This window comes from Ipomoea nil, unplaced genomic scaffold (genome assembly GCF_001879475.1).
Source record: "Ipomoea nil cultivar Tokyo-kokei standard unplaced genomic scaffold, Asagao_1.1 scaffold0804, whole genome shotgun sequence".
Taxonomy (NCBI): domain Eukaryota; kingdom Viridiplantae; phylum Streptophyta; class Magnoliopsida; order Solanales; family Convolvulaceae; genus Ipomoea; species Ipomoea nil.
The window spans coordinates 1,454,715-1,472,215 of NW_017617232.1; the positions used below are offsets into that span (position 1 = coordinate 1,454,715).

General features: G+C 31.9%; 1 protein-coding gene across 1 annotated transcript; it reads right to left on the bottom strand.

Annotated features, from left to right (window-relative positions):
- Positions 1-2,271: 2,271 nt before the first annotated feature.
- On the bottom strand, positions 2,272-5,477 carry LOC109177228 (abscisic acid 8'-hydroxylase 1-like). The gene is made up of 7 exons (XM_019326543.1): positions 5,228-5,477; positions 4,831-5,149; positions 3,925-4,320; positions 3,647-3,809; positions 3,249-3,355; positions 2,981-3,099; positions 2,272-2,730 (listed from the first exon to the last, which is right to left on the bottom strand). The coding sequence occupies exons 1-7, from the start codon at positions 5,407-5,409 to the stop codon at positions 2,616-2,618; spliced, it is 1,401 nt and encodes a 466-aa protein (XP_019182088.1). The 5' UTR covers positions 5,410-5,477; the 3' UTR covers positions 2,272-2,615.
- Between the last annotated feature and the right edge of the window lie 12,024 nt (positions 5,478-17,501).

Genomic DNA, 17,501 nt, shown 5'->3' on the forward strand with positions numbered 1-17,501 from the left:
ATTCATATACATGCATGTCATTCAAATGAATATATCCAAAAAAAAAAAATTATTTTAAATATTAGCTCAAAAAATATTAATATTATCTAAACTAAATTTTAGGTAAAAACTAAAAAATTAGAAAAAGAAAACAGAGAACAATTTTCTGTTAGTAAACAAGTTTTCTAAACAGAAAACAGAGAATGAAAACTGAAAAATTAAAAACCAGAATATTGAGAACAGTTTTCTATTAGTAAACGGACCCATAAGTTTTATCGTTAAACATTATTTAAAACATTCTTCTTAATATACTTTAATGTATAATGAAATATATAAAACTTAATTATTTAAATTAAAACCCTACATTGTGTCATCACATTCATCGGACTTGAGCATGCATTATAATTGAATAGTACGTATTCAATATTTAATTATTTCTTCTTATGGATTAAACAAATTAAATTAATTATGGATTGAATAAGCTAAGATGATGTGATTCCCGGCTAAGCTGTAACAATATAATGATGGTAGTTTAGAAGTAGCGATCATAGGCTGGAAGAGAGACAAGTGTTGCTAACTTAATAAGGTCAGCTGCTACGTGATTTGTTATACTATACAATTGAATTTGTTAAAGTCAAATATTTTTTTAAAAAAATTGAGCATTGGATCAGAGGTGACGCCATGATTGAATGGAAGTATATATATATAGGTAAAAAGTCAGTTGTTGATTTGTTTGGATTGACTTGAAAATGAAATATATTTAATAATTTTTTAATTAGAGAATAAATTAAACTATATTTCTTTTTATCCTCCGCAGCGTGACTGGATCTTCTGCTGCCAAAAAAAACCAAGAGTGCTATCAGAGAATTGTTATACCATGGATTAGGGTCCACTTTGCAAGGTGGACCTTGGTTCTAAACGACGTATAAATAGTGTAATTTTAGTATTGGAATTGTAAACTTTTAGAATATAAATTGTGTTTCTAAATCAATTCAAAATACATAACAATTGTAGAAGGGAATTTGTGAATACAATACAGGGTCATAATATCCTAATCTGTTAATATTGTGTGATTGTAGTATTTGAAAGGAACTTTTTAATACAAAATAAGATAATCAATTACATATATGTAACATTGTGTGTTCATAGTATACAAATTGTCAATTTTTAAAAGGTAAATTGTGAACATTTGGTACAAATTAAGTTAAACTTAAACTTCGAAAAATATCCAAATGCAATTGTGTTGGCCAGGGGCGGAGCCACCCCTACCCCAAGGGGGGCCCTGGCCCCCCCCCCCCCCCCCCCCCCCAACCCCACCCCTGTTTTTAATAAATATATAGGTATATATTATTATAATATGGATAAATTATACTTTTGGCCCCTCCTAATTTTTTTTTTAAAAATAATCTATTATGTATATTTTAAATGAACTCGAAAGTTACACTTTTCGTCCCTAAGTTATGAGATAATTATAGAATTCGTCCATAATTGTTGGTCGTGTTCACTTTTCGTCTCTAAACTATAATTGACGTTGCAAATTTCGTCCTTTAAATGACATGTTGTGGTCACTCTTTCTTTCTAAGCTATACTTCGTTCCTAATGTTTTGTTAGTAAAGGGACGAAATTTGCAACATCAATTACGGAGTATATTTTAGGGACGAAAAGTAAGTATGACTAATAATTATGAATTCTTCAATTACCCTATAACTTAGTGGTTAAAAATGTAATTTTTCCTATTTTTTACTATTGTATACTTTTTGTGTTATGTAAAAAAATTCAAAATTAATGTTTGACAATCTTAACGATCGTACTCATATAATTATATATTTCATATATTATTGTACATAGTATAATTAAAAATAATTATCAATAATAATTGGCACAATAAGATAATAAATTTCTTCTATAAATTTGGCCCCCCCAACCCCAGCTTTCTGGCTCCACCACTGGTGTTGGCCATCCAACCATGTCTATTAGGAACAATCGCTTACCATTACGCCAAAAGCTATAGCTCGTACTTGAACCCATGACCTCCCTTTGATACCACTTGTTAGGATCAAACACTTACCCCTCCAAAAGCTATAGCTAGTAGTGAATACACAACTTTATTTCTTTATACCGCCACACATTTTCGAGACACTGAGTGCTGCACTTGACCTTTATCGACCTCCTTCCAACAATTCCGCAACCATCGGATACTAGACTTTGCCTTTATCAGTCTTCGCAACAATGTCAAAACACACAAGTAAGAGAAGAAATAAATACTCCCATATATACGTTAGAGAAAAGTTGTGCCGTCAAAAAGGAGATTTCCAATAACTTCCAACTAGATTACATTACAAGCATGCCAAGAAACTAACAAACAATGCAACAAAAAAATAAGAATTTAACTATGATGTTAAACTAACCCCTTTGGCTTTTGCTCTATATGAGTTTCTTATTTTGTTAAAATAATAATAATAATGGATCTCTAGTCAACTCAATTTGAGTTAGTTCCCTTACAACTCTTATTGTAGTATGCATGGGAACACACTATTTACAATTTGCTTAATTTCTCCCTAAAATTTTCTCACACTTTTGCTGATTGATTTTGTCTGTTCATGTTTATTGTGCCTCAGAACAGAAAATGCCAACTTTTATTGTATGAGTGTGGATGGGGTTTCTTTGAGAGACAGCCTTATGGGCAACCCATTCTGTGGAAGAGCAAAGGGTCCATACTGAATTCCATTCTGTGGGCCCACCATAGACCACCTGCAACATAACACCACAAACCAAATCTTATCATTGCTTAATCTATTTTGAAAGCCCATCACCAAAAATGATGAAGAAATTATGATAATTATAGTAAGTTATTGGGTCTACAAGTCTTTTTTGACAAGCATCTGCTATATATACTCTTAAATTTTACTGTCTAATGGGATAAGAATAAGCTATTTTCATCATGTGAATTCCCAGAAAAGAAGAAACGAAGTAGAAGTTGAGAGTTTCTTTTTTGACCAACCTGTATTTTGTGATGAGATGATGTACAAGGATCAAAATCTCAAGCTTGGCTAACTCATTCCCAGGACATGCATGGATCCCACTTCCAAATGGCATAAATGTGTTGGGTTTGGGAGCTTCCTGTCACATCACACCAATTATTTGTCTCAGTTTTAGGGGATTTACATGGGTAAAATTGAATGTAACATATATATATATATATATATATATATATATATATATATATATATATATATCATAAAGAATTGATAAGTAATCAAAAAATTTACCTCAAATCTTGAAGGATCAAATTTTTCTGGGTCTGGGAAATTTTCTGGGCTGTGATGAATGTTTCTAAAGAGAGGCAACACCTTCCACCCTTTTGGTATGAGATACCCTGAAAATCATTTCCAAAAACAAACCAAGCCTATGACATCAGAATTGAACAAAGTATTAACTTTGTTAACTCTTGGGTCGGTTTAACCCAAATGGTAGCTTAAGTAGCAAATGAGCTTTTTCGTAAGGACGGTTTCTGAGATAAACTGGGTTTGACTCCAAGTTACAATTCTGACCCTTGGACCAGTTCCTGTGCCTCTCGGAGTGAACGGAAATTAGTCAGATGGGGTGGGTTTGTGTGTGTGGGGGGCGGGGGGAGGGGGGTGAGAGCAGGCTAGGTGTTGAAGCTGACCTTCAAATTCAACATCTTCAACAGCTTCTCTGAAAGTAAAAGACAGAATTGATGCCACCCTAAGTGTTTCTTGAATCACCCTTGAAGTTAAAGGCATCTTCTTGGTATGTTCCCAACACAGAACCTGCCCCTCTTTGCCTTTCAATATGGCCTCTTGCTCTTCCTATAAAGCCACCATCCCATTAATTAAATCCCAACTTAATCAACCAATAATAACAAAAAAAAAAAAAAAAAAAGAAATAATATTTTATTTTTTATGCAATGGAGTCTGATCTTACTGTGACAGCTTCCAGGACAGAGGGATTCTCAGCTAAGTACTTGAGGACCCAAGTAAGAACACTGGCTGTGGTGTCCCTGGCCGCGAAAATCACGCCAATTATGTTGTCTGCGATTTGTTCGTCGGTGAGGCCTTCGTTGTCGCCCATGAATGATCCGACCAAGTCGTTAGGGCTGTCGTTGTTCTTCATCGTACTCCTCCTAATTGACAGGATTTCCCCCAAGATTTGAGCCAGCTCCTTCCTGGCTTTCATGGCTTTGTGGAACAGCGTTCCCGGGATGTTAACCGGCATCGAATTGTAGCCCTTCTCCAGGGTGTAGTAGCACCTCTTCAGATCCTCCCTGTAAATAACCTCGTCCTTTCCCAATATAGAAAGCAATGCCACGTTGAAAGTGTACTGAAACAAACACAAAATTGGTTAGACAACGAAAAACAGGGGATTCTTCTGTCCTATGTTTCTGCAGGACCGAGGTCGAAAGGGTCAAATTCAACATTAGGTGGTTAGGGATTGTTGTGCAGAGGCCCGAAGGACCAATTTCAATGTTTCTGTTGGGCGGAGGAAACAAACAAAAATTGCTCAAACAACCAAAATCAAGGGATTCTGGACAGGTGAAGGGTCAAATCCAACACCAGGTAATTAAGGGTTATTGGGCAAAGGTCTCAAGGACCAAGGTGATTAGGGATTAAGGTCAATGTTTTTGTTGGGCAGAGGCCGACGAAGGGTCAAATTGGTGGTTAGGGATTCTTGGACAGAGGCTGAAGGGTCAATTTTAACACCCTTCCTCTAAAAAGTGCGGCCCCTGTAAGGAATAAAGTTAAATCTTTTAACAGCAGGTGGCTAGAGAGATTGTTGGGCGGAAGCTTGAAGGAGGGTCAAGTCCAGAACATAACAGTTTCAAGTCCTTACCGTCTTCATTTCTTGGAAGGTGTTGATTAGCCTGCCTTCCCAGGACTGAACCGTGTGCTTGGCGATGGAATCGATATCCTGGACCGCGTTCTTGAGGGCGTCCGGCATGAAAGCTCTGAGAACCAACTTCCTGAGCTTGAAATGGTAGTCTCCCTGGTGGAAGAAAATGGCCTGTTTCCCCAGCATCCTCTCTTTGCTAGCTGGGAATGTAGGCTTGAAGAGATGAGCTTTGGTCACCAAAACCACCTTCGCCGCCTCGGGGCTCGAAATCATCACACAAGGGCACCCCAATATATGAGTCTTGAATATAGACCCATACCTGTAATGAACTAATGATCACACCATTCACAAAAACAGTAAAAATAACCAGAAAATGAAGGGGAAAGTTTTCACTAACTTCTTGACTTTTGAGGCGAAGAAGACATTGGGGTCTTGAGAGTAAAGTTGGAATGTTTCTCCAATGTATGGCCAGCCAAGAGTGCCTGGTGGGAGACCCAGTTTCTTGCTGCCAAAACAGAACCATTTTTTCAAGAAGAAAATGGTGGCCAATGTGAATAGCATGACCATAATAAACTCCATGATAGACGACCCAACTAAAAAGGTGCTCTGATCGATAAAACAACAAAATGGTTTAATTTATTGTGAATGAAGAAAATGAAGAGGAGAGAGGGATATATATATAGGTAGAGAGTAGAGGAGGCGAAGAAGAATGGGGCCTTTGGATTACAGCTTAATTCAATCCTACACGCGGAATCTCTATATATCCAGCTCACGTTCTTTAATTAAAGTTCAAATATGGAAATAAATTACATTTTTGTCTTTTTTCAGTGAATGTTACTATCTCCGCTCCATTGATTGCCTTGTAATCACACTTATATTATATTATTACCCACCTGACCACACCGTATACCAATTTATTACGTTTGATATTATCTATCATATATCATAATCTTACCGTTATTACGTATTATATTGATCTTACTGTTAATTACGTATTATATTACCGCTCCTAGGTAATTGATTCTACTCTTTGAAATGAATTATTTTGTAATATTGAAAAAAAAAAAAAAAAAAGGGGAATTGTCCTAGCTAGCAATATAATGAATGATATCTTTATTAGTTTTCTTTTAAAAAATTTTAAAAAATAGAATGTATATCCAAGTGGAGTTTGTTTATCAATTTTCCAACTTTTTTCCATTGAAAGAGGGAAAGCATATTTTCTAAATAGAAAATTAGAAAATAGAGCTAAACAATGTAGATATGTAGTTGACTGTACACTCGTATTTTGAAGTAATAATTTTTTTTGATAAGGTCAAATATATTCTTGGATAATTTTTTTTTTTTTAAATGTAATTAGATTATGGAACTCAAAAACCGTTTCAAATAAACATTCAAACTAAAAATAAAAATAAAAATAAAATGGCCCCTCTTCCCATTATAGGTAATCATCCGGTAAATTTCATGTAATATGCCATATCATCTCTATTATACATCTCAACTATTATTATTATTATTATTATTAAATTGACACATAAGTCTTGAGTAGTATACAATGTCTATTTAATTAATACTTAGTATAGTCCTCGACTATAGTGATTTTACTTGATTTAGTCTTATGTTTCTTTGTGCGCTTAATTTAGTCATCGATTTTGATTATTTTACCCAATTTAGTTTTTTTGTTAACAATTTCGTTTATTGACGGTTAGAAACAGGGTTAACATGGTAATTTCCCTTTTTATTGTCAGATTGCACACCTTCTTTTCCCACTTTAGATTGCGTACATTACAATAATCTTATTTGTTTATAGTTTCTTCATCACCTAGGATGCAATGTGAATCTGTTGGATCCTTAACAGATGCGTATTTAGCAGGAAAAGTCGAGCTTAACATTCATCTTAACCAAAATATCAGCAACTAGGAATAGCAATGAGGCGGGGGTCGGTGCGGGGATACATCCCCAGGCCCACCCCCGCATTCACAACCCACTCCCCACACCCGCACCCGCGCGGGTAATGAAATTCCTACTCATCTCTGTCTCCGCATAGATTTTGCGGGTGCGGGTAATACCCAACCCACAACTCTAATTTTTAATATTACATTTAAATTTAATAAAAATTTTATACTACAATTCTAATTATCACATTGATTCTTTTTATAAGTTTGAATATAACTCTAAAAATTTAATAAGAGCCAAAAATATTACTTGTTAGTCCATAATTAGAACTAAAATTGTGTTAGTTGGTTTTGTATATATTGTATTACTAGTATGACACCCGTGCGATGCACGGCCTATAAATTTGTAGTAGTTAATGTTATTTTTTTTTAACATTGTTAAAGAATATTATGTATATTGTAAATAATGGAATTGACAGTTACGTTCATATGAAAATAATTATTATATAAATAAATATCCTGTCTTTTAATAGACTATTTTTATATATGGTGATTAATTTCATAATTACAAATAAAAATTCTTAATTGTAGGGAGACTTTTACGACATTCCAATCTGTCAAATAATTTTAAAATAATTTACTACATCATTTCAAACCTTTTAATATGTTAATTTTAAATTAATATATATAATTAAATTATTCTACCCAATTATATATATCATTCCTAAATACGATCCTAATAACTATATATATGATGTACGATATATATGTATATAATAATATATAAATATAGTATTATCCTATTATACCTATATCTAATTATGTAATTGACAATTACATATATTCATATGGAAATAATTATTATATAAATAAATATCCTGTCTTTTAATAGACTATTTTTATATATGGTAATTAATTTCATAATTACAAATAAAAATTTCTAATTGCAAGGAGACTTTTGCGACATTCCAATCTGCCAAAAATTTTTAAAATAATTTATTATATCATTTCAAACCTTTTTAATAGATTATTTTTAAATTAATATATATAATTAAATTATTTTTCCCAATTATATATATCATTACTAAATCTTATCCTAATAACTACATATGATGTACGATATATATGTATATTTGTTTGGAATAATATATATGTATAGTATATAATAATATATAAATATAATATTATCTTATTATACCTATATGTAATTGCTCATGGTCTAATCTTATATGAGAGAAGTAGGTTAATATATGGTTAGTTAATAAATTTTATGAAAATATATATGTTTTGTTCATAATCATGAGTTTGGTTTTACAAAAATGCCCCTAAATTTTGGGGGGAAAATTTTTGTGCCAACCATTTTGCTTTAATATATATAGAGATAGAGAAGTGTTTGCTACTTAAGTTATTTGTGTTGTTCCTTTTCAATTTTCATAAACAAAAAATTAAGACAATAAGATGATAATTCAATTGAATTTCTGAGGCACTAACCCATAAACAAGTTTAATTCATTATACATTTTTAATTATAAAAGATACATAAACTTATATAATAAATGAATATTAATAACACAAGCTAAGTGTATATATATATATATATATATATATATATATATATATATATATATATATATATATATATATATATATATTGAATCTAGTGAGACCAACCCAATGAGGTGAGATTATGAGATCCTATCTCATCCATTGATAAAGTTTTTCAATTGATGAATAGGATTGAAAGTCAAACAATAATTAAATAAGGATATATTTAAAAGTCAAGGATGAAAGGGTAATTGCATTTTGGTTTTTAATTTTGGTTATATTTAAAATAGAATCTTACCAGAATATTAGGGATCCTATCAATAGTAATATTTAATTATATTTTGTACATTTGTCATTTTAAATTATGGGAAATTTTACGGTGGTGTGTGCGTAGGTGTGGAATGGTGTATGCGTTTTACTGTAACAGGGCTCGTACACCATGACGTGCTGGTTTTTTTTCATAAAATTATGCGTTTTGGTATGTGCGTTTCGTGATACAGGCATGTACATTTTGGTTTGTGTGTTACTAGTTTCGGGCGTGTGCGAAACGTATCCCAAAAAACAAAAATATACGAATCTAATTTGGGTATCGGCGTTCGAATTTCGAGTAGATAATCCGTGCGTAGTAGATATAGTATTGGGTTTTTTTTTTTTTTTTTTTTTTTTTTTTAACTGTGGGGAATTTTACGGTGGTGTGTGCGCAGGTGTGGAATGGCGTGTGCGGTTTTCTGTAACAAGAGGTGTACACCATGACAAAATATAAAATACACACACCATTCCGCATCCACGCACACACCATTCCGCATCCACGCACACACCACCGTAAAATTTTCCATAATTTAAAATTTCAGATGTAAAAAATATAATTATTTATTACTATTAATATATAGGGTGCCTAATAATTTAAAATATCAATTTCCATACATAATCTCCCTAATATAATGCTTAAGATTTCAATTGAATTATATCCATAATTAAACATATATCTACAATTACTATTTATTCCTTTTGATTTCAATATATCCTTAATTACTTTCACAATCTCTTATAATCTCAACCATTCATGAAAAATGAATCAATGGATATCATGAGATCTCATGATCTAATCTAGTATAGAAGTTGCACCAGATTCGAAGCCTATATATATATATATATATATATATATATATATATATATATATATATATATATATATATATATATAGTGAAAGGTTCCGGTACGGTTATGCGGATGATTAATGTGCGTGAGATTTGTACTCAATGTGCGTGAGTGTTGTGCTTAATGTGCCTAAGATTTGTACTTAATGTGCGTGAATGTGTAAAATGCAGCAGAAAATATGGATGTCAGCTTCTTCTCCATCCCCAGTAGCCATTGCCCCCTCCCTGATGATGATGATGCGGAGGCGGCTATGGTGGTTAAGAATTATGGGAATAATACAACAGAAATCCACACTTAGTTGATGTGCAAATTTTGCTGTGCGTGCGTCATCTATATAAACATTCAACTGCACTGAAGGTAGCTGATAATCCAGAAACCATGGCCAAATTGAAGGAAGAAGTAACAAGAAGCTTGGACGTTAATGTGTGTGAGTTTTCTGTTCAGCTTCCTTCTGAGTTCGTAATTCTGAACTACTCACGCACATTAAGCACAAATCTCACGCACATTAATTAAGTACAATACTCAGGCACATTAAGTACAAAACTCACGCATATTAACATTACGTACATTAAGTACAAATCTCAGGCACATTGAGTACAAATCTCACGCACATTAAGTATAAACCTCACGCACATTAATCCACCGCACAACCGCACTGGAAGCCACAAATGCACCTGATCCCTTCCCTATATATATATATATATATATATATATATATATATATATATATATATATATATATATATATATATATATATATATATATATATATATATATATATGGGCAGGGATACCTCTCCCCGCACCCGTCCCCATACCCGCGTGGGTATACAAAATTCCCTCATCCCCGCACCCATTACTCAAATTGTGCAGGTATTTTAAAATTCGTAGGGACAAGAATGCGAGAAACTTATAAGGTGCGGGTAGAATTGTCATCCCTATCAGCAACTTATTAGTTTTTTTCTTTTTTTAACAGAAAGAAAGTCTTGCAACAAGAAATTACAAGTCATTCTTGAATGCTTCAAATACGTAATCAAATAAGATGCAATGCAAATTAAAAGGGACTAAAAAAAAAAAAAAAAAAACAGAATGTGCTGCTGTCAGAAAATTTATTTTTTGCCAAAAAAGATTTGTCGCCACTGAGAATTAATTGCGCTGCCCAGGCCGGGAAATCAAACTGCCACCCAGCTTAGAGCATCCACATTGGTTGGGGATAATTGGGGGATAATGTAAGAGTGATTAGGAAAGAGAATGTGGGAGGGTAGAGAAAAAAAAAAGAAAAAATAAAACAAAAAAAAAAAAAAAAATTAAAGTTATCAGACGCGTTAGGCGCGCCGACTGGCGCGCCTGACGCGCCACCGGGCGCGTGCAGTCCGTGCGTGCGTTAGATGCTTGCTTCACTTTTTTTTTTTTTTTTTTTTTTTTCCTGCCATTCTCCCTTCATTTGCAGGAGAACTATTTTGCTATTCTTTCCTCTCCACATCAATTATTCTTTTCAACATGAGAGAATTAATCTTACATTATCCCCATATTATTCATTGGTGTGGTTGCTCTTATTGGCTTATTGCTGCGCCGAACGCCAAATCGAGCCGTGCCGACCGAAATTTGTTGAAGCCCAAGATCGCCGCCGGGAAATGGAAGCCGCTGTCACCTAATGGAAATTGCCGCCGAAAACTACTCGCCGTTGAACAAAATTCACCTCCCAGATCATCGCCGAAAGGAGACGACCACCCAAAGTGGAGCGATTCATTTCTTTCCCTCAAGGTGCTTGCTTCCAATTCTGCGGGGGACGACTGTCTCACACACACATATTAGTAGCCATTTTGTTAAATTCTTAACATTTTTTTATATTTTAAAATTATATTTTTATTTTTTGATTTTAATTCAAAATTAATTGTATAAACTGATGTTATATTTAGTATTTAAAATTTTGTATTTTACGAAATATTAATTTGTTCCGTATATGTAGGGGTGACCACGGTTCCGGTTCAAATCGGAACCGTAACCGGAACCGTCACTGTGCTAACCGGAACCGAACCGGAACCATTCGTACGGTTTCGGTTCCGGTTCTTAACCGGAACCTTATAGGTTCCGGTTAAGGTTCCTATAATATTGGAACCAGAACCGTCGGTTCCGGTTTGGAACCGGACGGTTCCGGTTCCAAATCGAAAAAATAAAAAAAAATGCAAAATTATTAAATTTTGCATTTTTAAAATTATTAAAAATTTTTTTAGTTTAAGTGAAATAAATTACTTAATTTTGCTATGAATAAATTAATATAAAGACCTTATGGGAGTAGTGACCAGAGAGTATTGAAACTGATAAAGGTAATTCTTAGTCTATTAATGTTTAGAAAAATAAAGGAAACTAATGACAATGAAAAATTTATTGTCTTTTGTTTCCTTTGTTATCCTAATCATTAATGGCCTAAGAATTGCCTTTATTAGTTTCAATGCTCTCTGGTCGCTATTCTCATAAGGTCTTTGTATTAAAACATAGCAAAGTTAAACATTTTATTCCACTTAAACTTACAAGTTACAACTGTCATCTTTAAAAAAAAAAAATTTACTCAAACTCAAGGCCTAACAATACTTAAAAACTTACAATTTACAAAAAAAAAAAAAAAAAAAAAAAAAAAAAAATACCGGTTAGAACCGGCGGTTCCAACCGGAACCGCCGGTTCTGGAACCTTAATATAAGGTTCCGGTTCCGGTTCCGGTTCGACCAAATACGGAACCGGAACCGGAACCGGAACCGTGGTCATGTCTACGTATATGATTTCAAATATGAATTTTAATTTATGAAATCATATTTTTAGTTAATGAAATTATATTTTACCATTCAAAGAATTTTTTATTTTTTTATTTAAAACTAAAATTAAAATTATAAATTAATTCTAGAAAGTGAATAAAAGAATAGATGATATCTAAAAGTTTACAAAAAAGTGAGAAAAGAGATGAAGGGTAAAGAGAAAATAATTGAGGAGATTTGATATAGAAGAATTGGGCTCACAAAATGAGAAGATACGGAGAAAATCATTGTGGATGTCCTTAATGACTGCCTAAAAAAGTGTTCAATTGCATTTTTTTTTTTGTGAGTTCAAGGATTTATTTGGAATTGTTTTTAGTTTAATGGCCTAACTACATTTTACTAAAAATTCAAGGGCATATTTGATTTTTTTTTTTGTTTCAAATTAGCACACTTTTAAAAAATGATCGTGAATTGAAAAAAAAAAAAAAAAAGCAAGAACAATGGAGGATTAAAAAGATGGAAAACAAAAAATTTTCCATTCCACTAATAAGATCTATTATTTTCCACCTTAAGTCTCCTTGACAATTAAATTTATAAAATATATATTGAACCATACTACACGTTCTTACATTTACGCATCACAAATAGCTACTTTGTAATATGACAATTCCATGCATGTTTGATTAGTTATTGCATGTCTATTTTGTGATGTGCCACTTTAGGAATTGGTATTTATAACTTGTAAGTAACAATTGTATGGGTGTTTATATATATATATATATATATATATATATATATATATATATATATATATATATATATATATATATATATATATATATATATATATAGGGTCGCACTCAGGTGTGGTGATCCCTTCCCGTGTGGTCATGTGGTGATTTTCAGAATACACCAATAGTTAAGTAATATATACACCATCAACGTCAGGAAATGCACCACAAAAAAACGCACACAAATTAGGTACGCATCACCAACAACACACCATTAGGTGTGAGTAAAAACACCATACAGTGTTCGGAAATATACCATTGGGGTTAGTGAGTTATAAAGTGTATTTTTTTTTAGGTTTGTTGTGTATTTTTTGGTGTTCTTTTACATTTCATTGTGGTGTGTTTCGCTTACACTGTTGGTGCATGTTGTTAACACTGTTGGTATATTCTGAAATTCCGCCACACGACCACACCTAACAACATAACCACATATGAGCATTATTATATATACTAGTTTTTTACGCGCATTGCGCGATTGGGATAATGCCCAATGTATTTTTTTTTTAAATAAGTACTTTAAAGTATATCAAGGCAAGATTATATTGGAATTGTTCGTGCATAGATAATTGAATGTTAAATTTACGTATTTAAATAGGCAATTCTATTCTAAGTTTACAAATGCAAGATAATATAGTCAAGATTGATTATAATTGTCAATAAAATAATTGTTTAGGTATGGTTGAAACCAAATACGGGACATAAGGGAAAGTAAATTAAAATTAGGGCATAAAATATTAAATATATACTAATATTGAAAAGTTAATTGCTGATTGCCAAACAAGGACATTGCGAGGTAGTTTCCTACTCCAATTTGTTGTGTGATTTGAATACTCTTTTTGTCAATAAATCTCTCAAGCAATTAATATAATTGACTTAATTATATTTTATTTATTTATTTTTATTTTTTTAAAATATTATTATTATTATTGTTGTTATTATTATTGTTATTATTATTATTATTATTATTATTAAATATATGTATACCCTTAGGTCATTTTACATGTTAATCTAAACAACAGCTAATTTTTTTCAAATATCTTTTTACCAACCGTTGATACAATTCGCTGGTCAAATTCGCTAATATAATCCGCTAACGCTAACTGCTGATTTTCAAACAAGGACATTGCGAGGTAATTCTCACTTCAATTTTTTGTGTGATTTGAATACTCTCTTTGTCAACAAATCTCTCAGATAGTTAATATGATTGGTTTTATTAATTATATTTTTTAAAATTTTTCATGGTATTAATAAAATACTTGGTAAACAACTATATAGCATTATTTTGTATTATAACTTTGATATTTAATTAAAAAATAGTGCACAAAAAAATAATAGACAATGTAGTGAATATAATCAATTGATGAATTTGAAATTTGAATGTAAAAAATTTTTACATGGAGAAATATAAAGACAATAGAACTAATAATATTATGTCTCTTAATTAATTTATTGATAATGAATAATTTTTTTTTAGTAAAGACATTGTAGGGACAATGTACCAAACATAATCAATTGATGAATTTGAATGTAAAGAATTTTTATATTGGAGAAAAATAAAGACAATATAACTAATGAAAATTATTTCTCTTTATTTAATTTATTGATAATGAATATATTTTTTTGAATAACGACATTGTAGACACATAATTCTAAATTAAAGAAATGCATATGTATTATTTTTTGTTGTAGCTACTAAATTATTATTTAATTTAATAAGACTAAAATAGAGTACTAATTATGCCAACTTTGATTAGGATGATGTTCGAACCTAAGACCTTTGTTATTGAAATCAATGAGTAAGTTAACGGTGAACTAACAGAAAGTAACGGAAAAGATAATATTTAACGGAAAAGTTAACGGATAATCATATTCATTAAGGATAAATTAGTAAATCTTAAGGAAAAATTAAAATCTGATCAATCTGAGCCATTCATTTGATTAAAAAATTTGACCGCTATTTTTTTTTACCCATTATAGGCCTAACTCTCTTGGGCTCTTATTAGTATAGTAGATATTTGCCACTCCTACTTACATACCCTAGCCCTCATCATTGCCTACTCCACTCCCATCCAAGGATACCTCCACCTTATTGTCAACTGTAACTAGATAAATCTTCAATTTTGTTTTGTTTTTTTTTATAAGAAAAATAGACTGTTATAAAAAATCGAAATAAACTACTTTCAAAATTTTTTTTTTTTTTTAAAATCCAACTTAAAAAATAAAATTTAACAAACATTTTGTACTGCTATCTTTTATTTTATTTTTTTGTGAGAAAAAAAAAAGGCTAAGTCTCAAAATTATCTAATTTTACTGCTATCTAAAATTTATAAATATAACAACAAATTTAACTTTTTTTTGTACGTAATCACTATGCTTATAAGTTTATAAAATTTTACCCACCTATATGATTATATGTTTAACTAGTATGTCAATCTTGATATGCACAGATTATATTTTATTCGAAGTTAATATTTTTTTTCGGTGTAAACAACACATTGTGGTTCGGGTATTTCTCTGTCCGTTTAACAGTCCAGGTTCACCCGGTTCGCTCCGGGAGGCACAGAAGCTGGCCCAAAGGGAATCGTCACTTGTGGGAATCGAACTCGGGTTATCCCAAAATTCTCCCCCACAAAGAGAGCTCATTTGCCACTTAAGCTACCCTGTTGGGTTCGAAGTTAATATTAGTTATTGTTATAACATTTACAAAGAGATAATATATATATATATATATATATATATATATATATATATATATATATATATATATATATATATGTATATATATGATCTATATTGTAATATCAAATATTATTGATAGATAATAGTGTTTCATATGTACTATTACGCATCAACGAAATAATTTTATTGGCATTTACTAATAGAAAGAGTGTAATTACAGATTATTAAAAACTTCTTTGTAAATCACATTATTTGTAGAAGTACAATCGTAACCAATTTCATCACAAATTAAGATCTTCAACCGTACGGTTATAACATTTTTAACAAAGTTTGCCCTTGATTTTTGTTAATGGTCATTGCATATGACATCATTATCTAAGATGGAATTTAAACTGTATATTGCCATAGCATTTAGTAATTTTGTATCATATATCTCGTCCATCTGTAAAACTCGAAGACAAAATAACTCGCCAGCCTTGTGCAAACGATTCTATCTCTCCCGCAACAAAGCATTTGATAATCCCTTGTAAGCTTCATATCTTAAGGCTTTTTGATTGCACCTTACGAAGAAGATAAGTCTTCCTGACTCTCCAATTGTGTAAACATCTACCAAGAATTGTCAGAACAATCTCCTAAAATACGATATGTTGTATAATTCATTATACCTTTAATTTCATATATACAAAATGAGAAATACTCTCTGGAGAGTACTTGACTCCTCGCACCATTTTGTTGTACCCCAATACCAGAAAATTGGATATCCTACCTATATCCATCCTACGATATGTTGTACCCCTATATGGTCTATTTATTTGCTTAATACCACTATCGTTGCATCCATTATTACACACTACTGGAAATCCTGCTATTTCCGTCCAACTTGGGGGTTATTGGTCGGAAAACGGGTTTCTGTCCAACATTCCGTCCAAAATGAGACCTCGGAAAAATGAACATCGGTAATTCCGTCCTACATCAGATGTTGGACGAAATTTACGTCCAATAGGTCAAAGTTGGACGGAAAATCCGGATGGTAACCCACCATTTTTAGGATGTGAATTTCCGTTCAACGTTGACCCGTTGGACGGAAAATCTGAATGACAATCCACTATTTTAGGATGGAAACTTCTGTCCAACTTTGACCCGTTGGACAGAAATTCTGACCAACAGGTTGGTCAACAATTGTGACAAACTTTGACCCGTTGGACGAAAAATCAGGATGGTAACCCACATTTTAAAATGAGAATTTCCATCCAACTTTGAACCGTTGGACGAAAATTGTGACTAACAAGTTGGCCGGAATTTGTAACCAAGAAAATCTAAATTTATATAAAAAAAAAATAATTTTGATCTTGTTATAATTTTGTTATATCTGTTGTCAATACATTCTATATCATTTACAAAATAATGTACACACTATCTAAATTTAAAATGAAAATATATTTCAATATCAAAATTATTTAAAACAAAAGGATAGTATCGTATCTAATCCATAAAAATTTAAACAATGCACTATTGTCATACACACAAAAAAGTTTTAAAAACATAAAGTACTTAAGCTTCAGAGGGCACTGGTGTTTCATCTTGCAGACCAAATTTCGCCGGAAAATTTTAATTGTTAAAATAATGAAGGTATTTTGATCATTTCACGTCTCTTTTCTTCTTCCTAGGCGAGCCCATCTCTTCCTCTCCCGTTTACGGTGAATGCAATGAAGTAAGATGATGGGAAAAGGAGGCTTGATGATATTAAAGATAGGGTTTAGATTGAGAAAGAACACCGGAAACGAGAGAGAAAGAGATGGACTCGTCGAAGAAGAATAAAAGAGGCGTGAAACGACCAAAATATCCTCATTATTTT

What these genes read in the sequence shown, in the direction of transcription:
- LOC109177228 (XM_019326543.1), bottom strand. Translation starts at nt 5,409, where the DNA reads ATGGAGTTTATTATGGTCATGCTATTCACATTGGCCACCATTTTCTTC. An exon ending in TTCGCCTCAAAAGTCAAGAA is followed by an intron (nt 5,150 to 5,227) that starts GTTAGTGAAAAC and finishes AGTTCATTACAG; the next exon opens with GTATGGGTCTATATTCAAGA. An exon ending in CTGTCCTGGAAGCTGTCACA is followed by an intron (nt 3,810 to 3,924) that starts GTAAGATCAGAC and finishes GTGGCTTTATAG; the next exon opens with GAAGAGCAAGAGGCCATATT.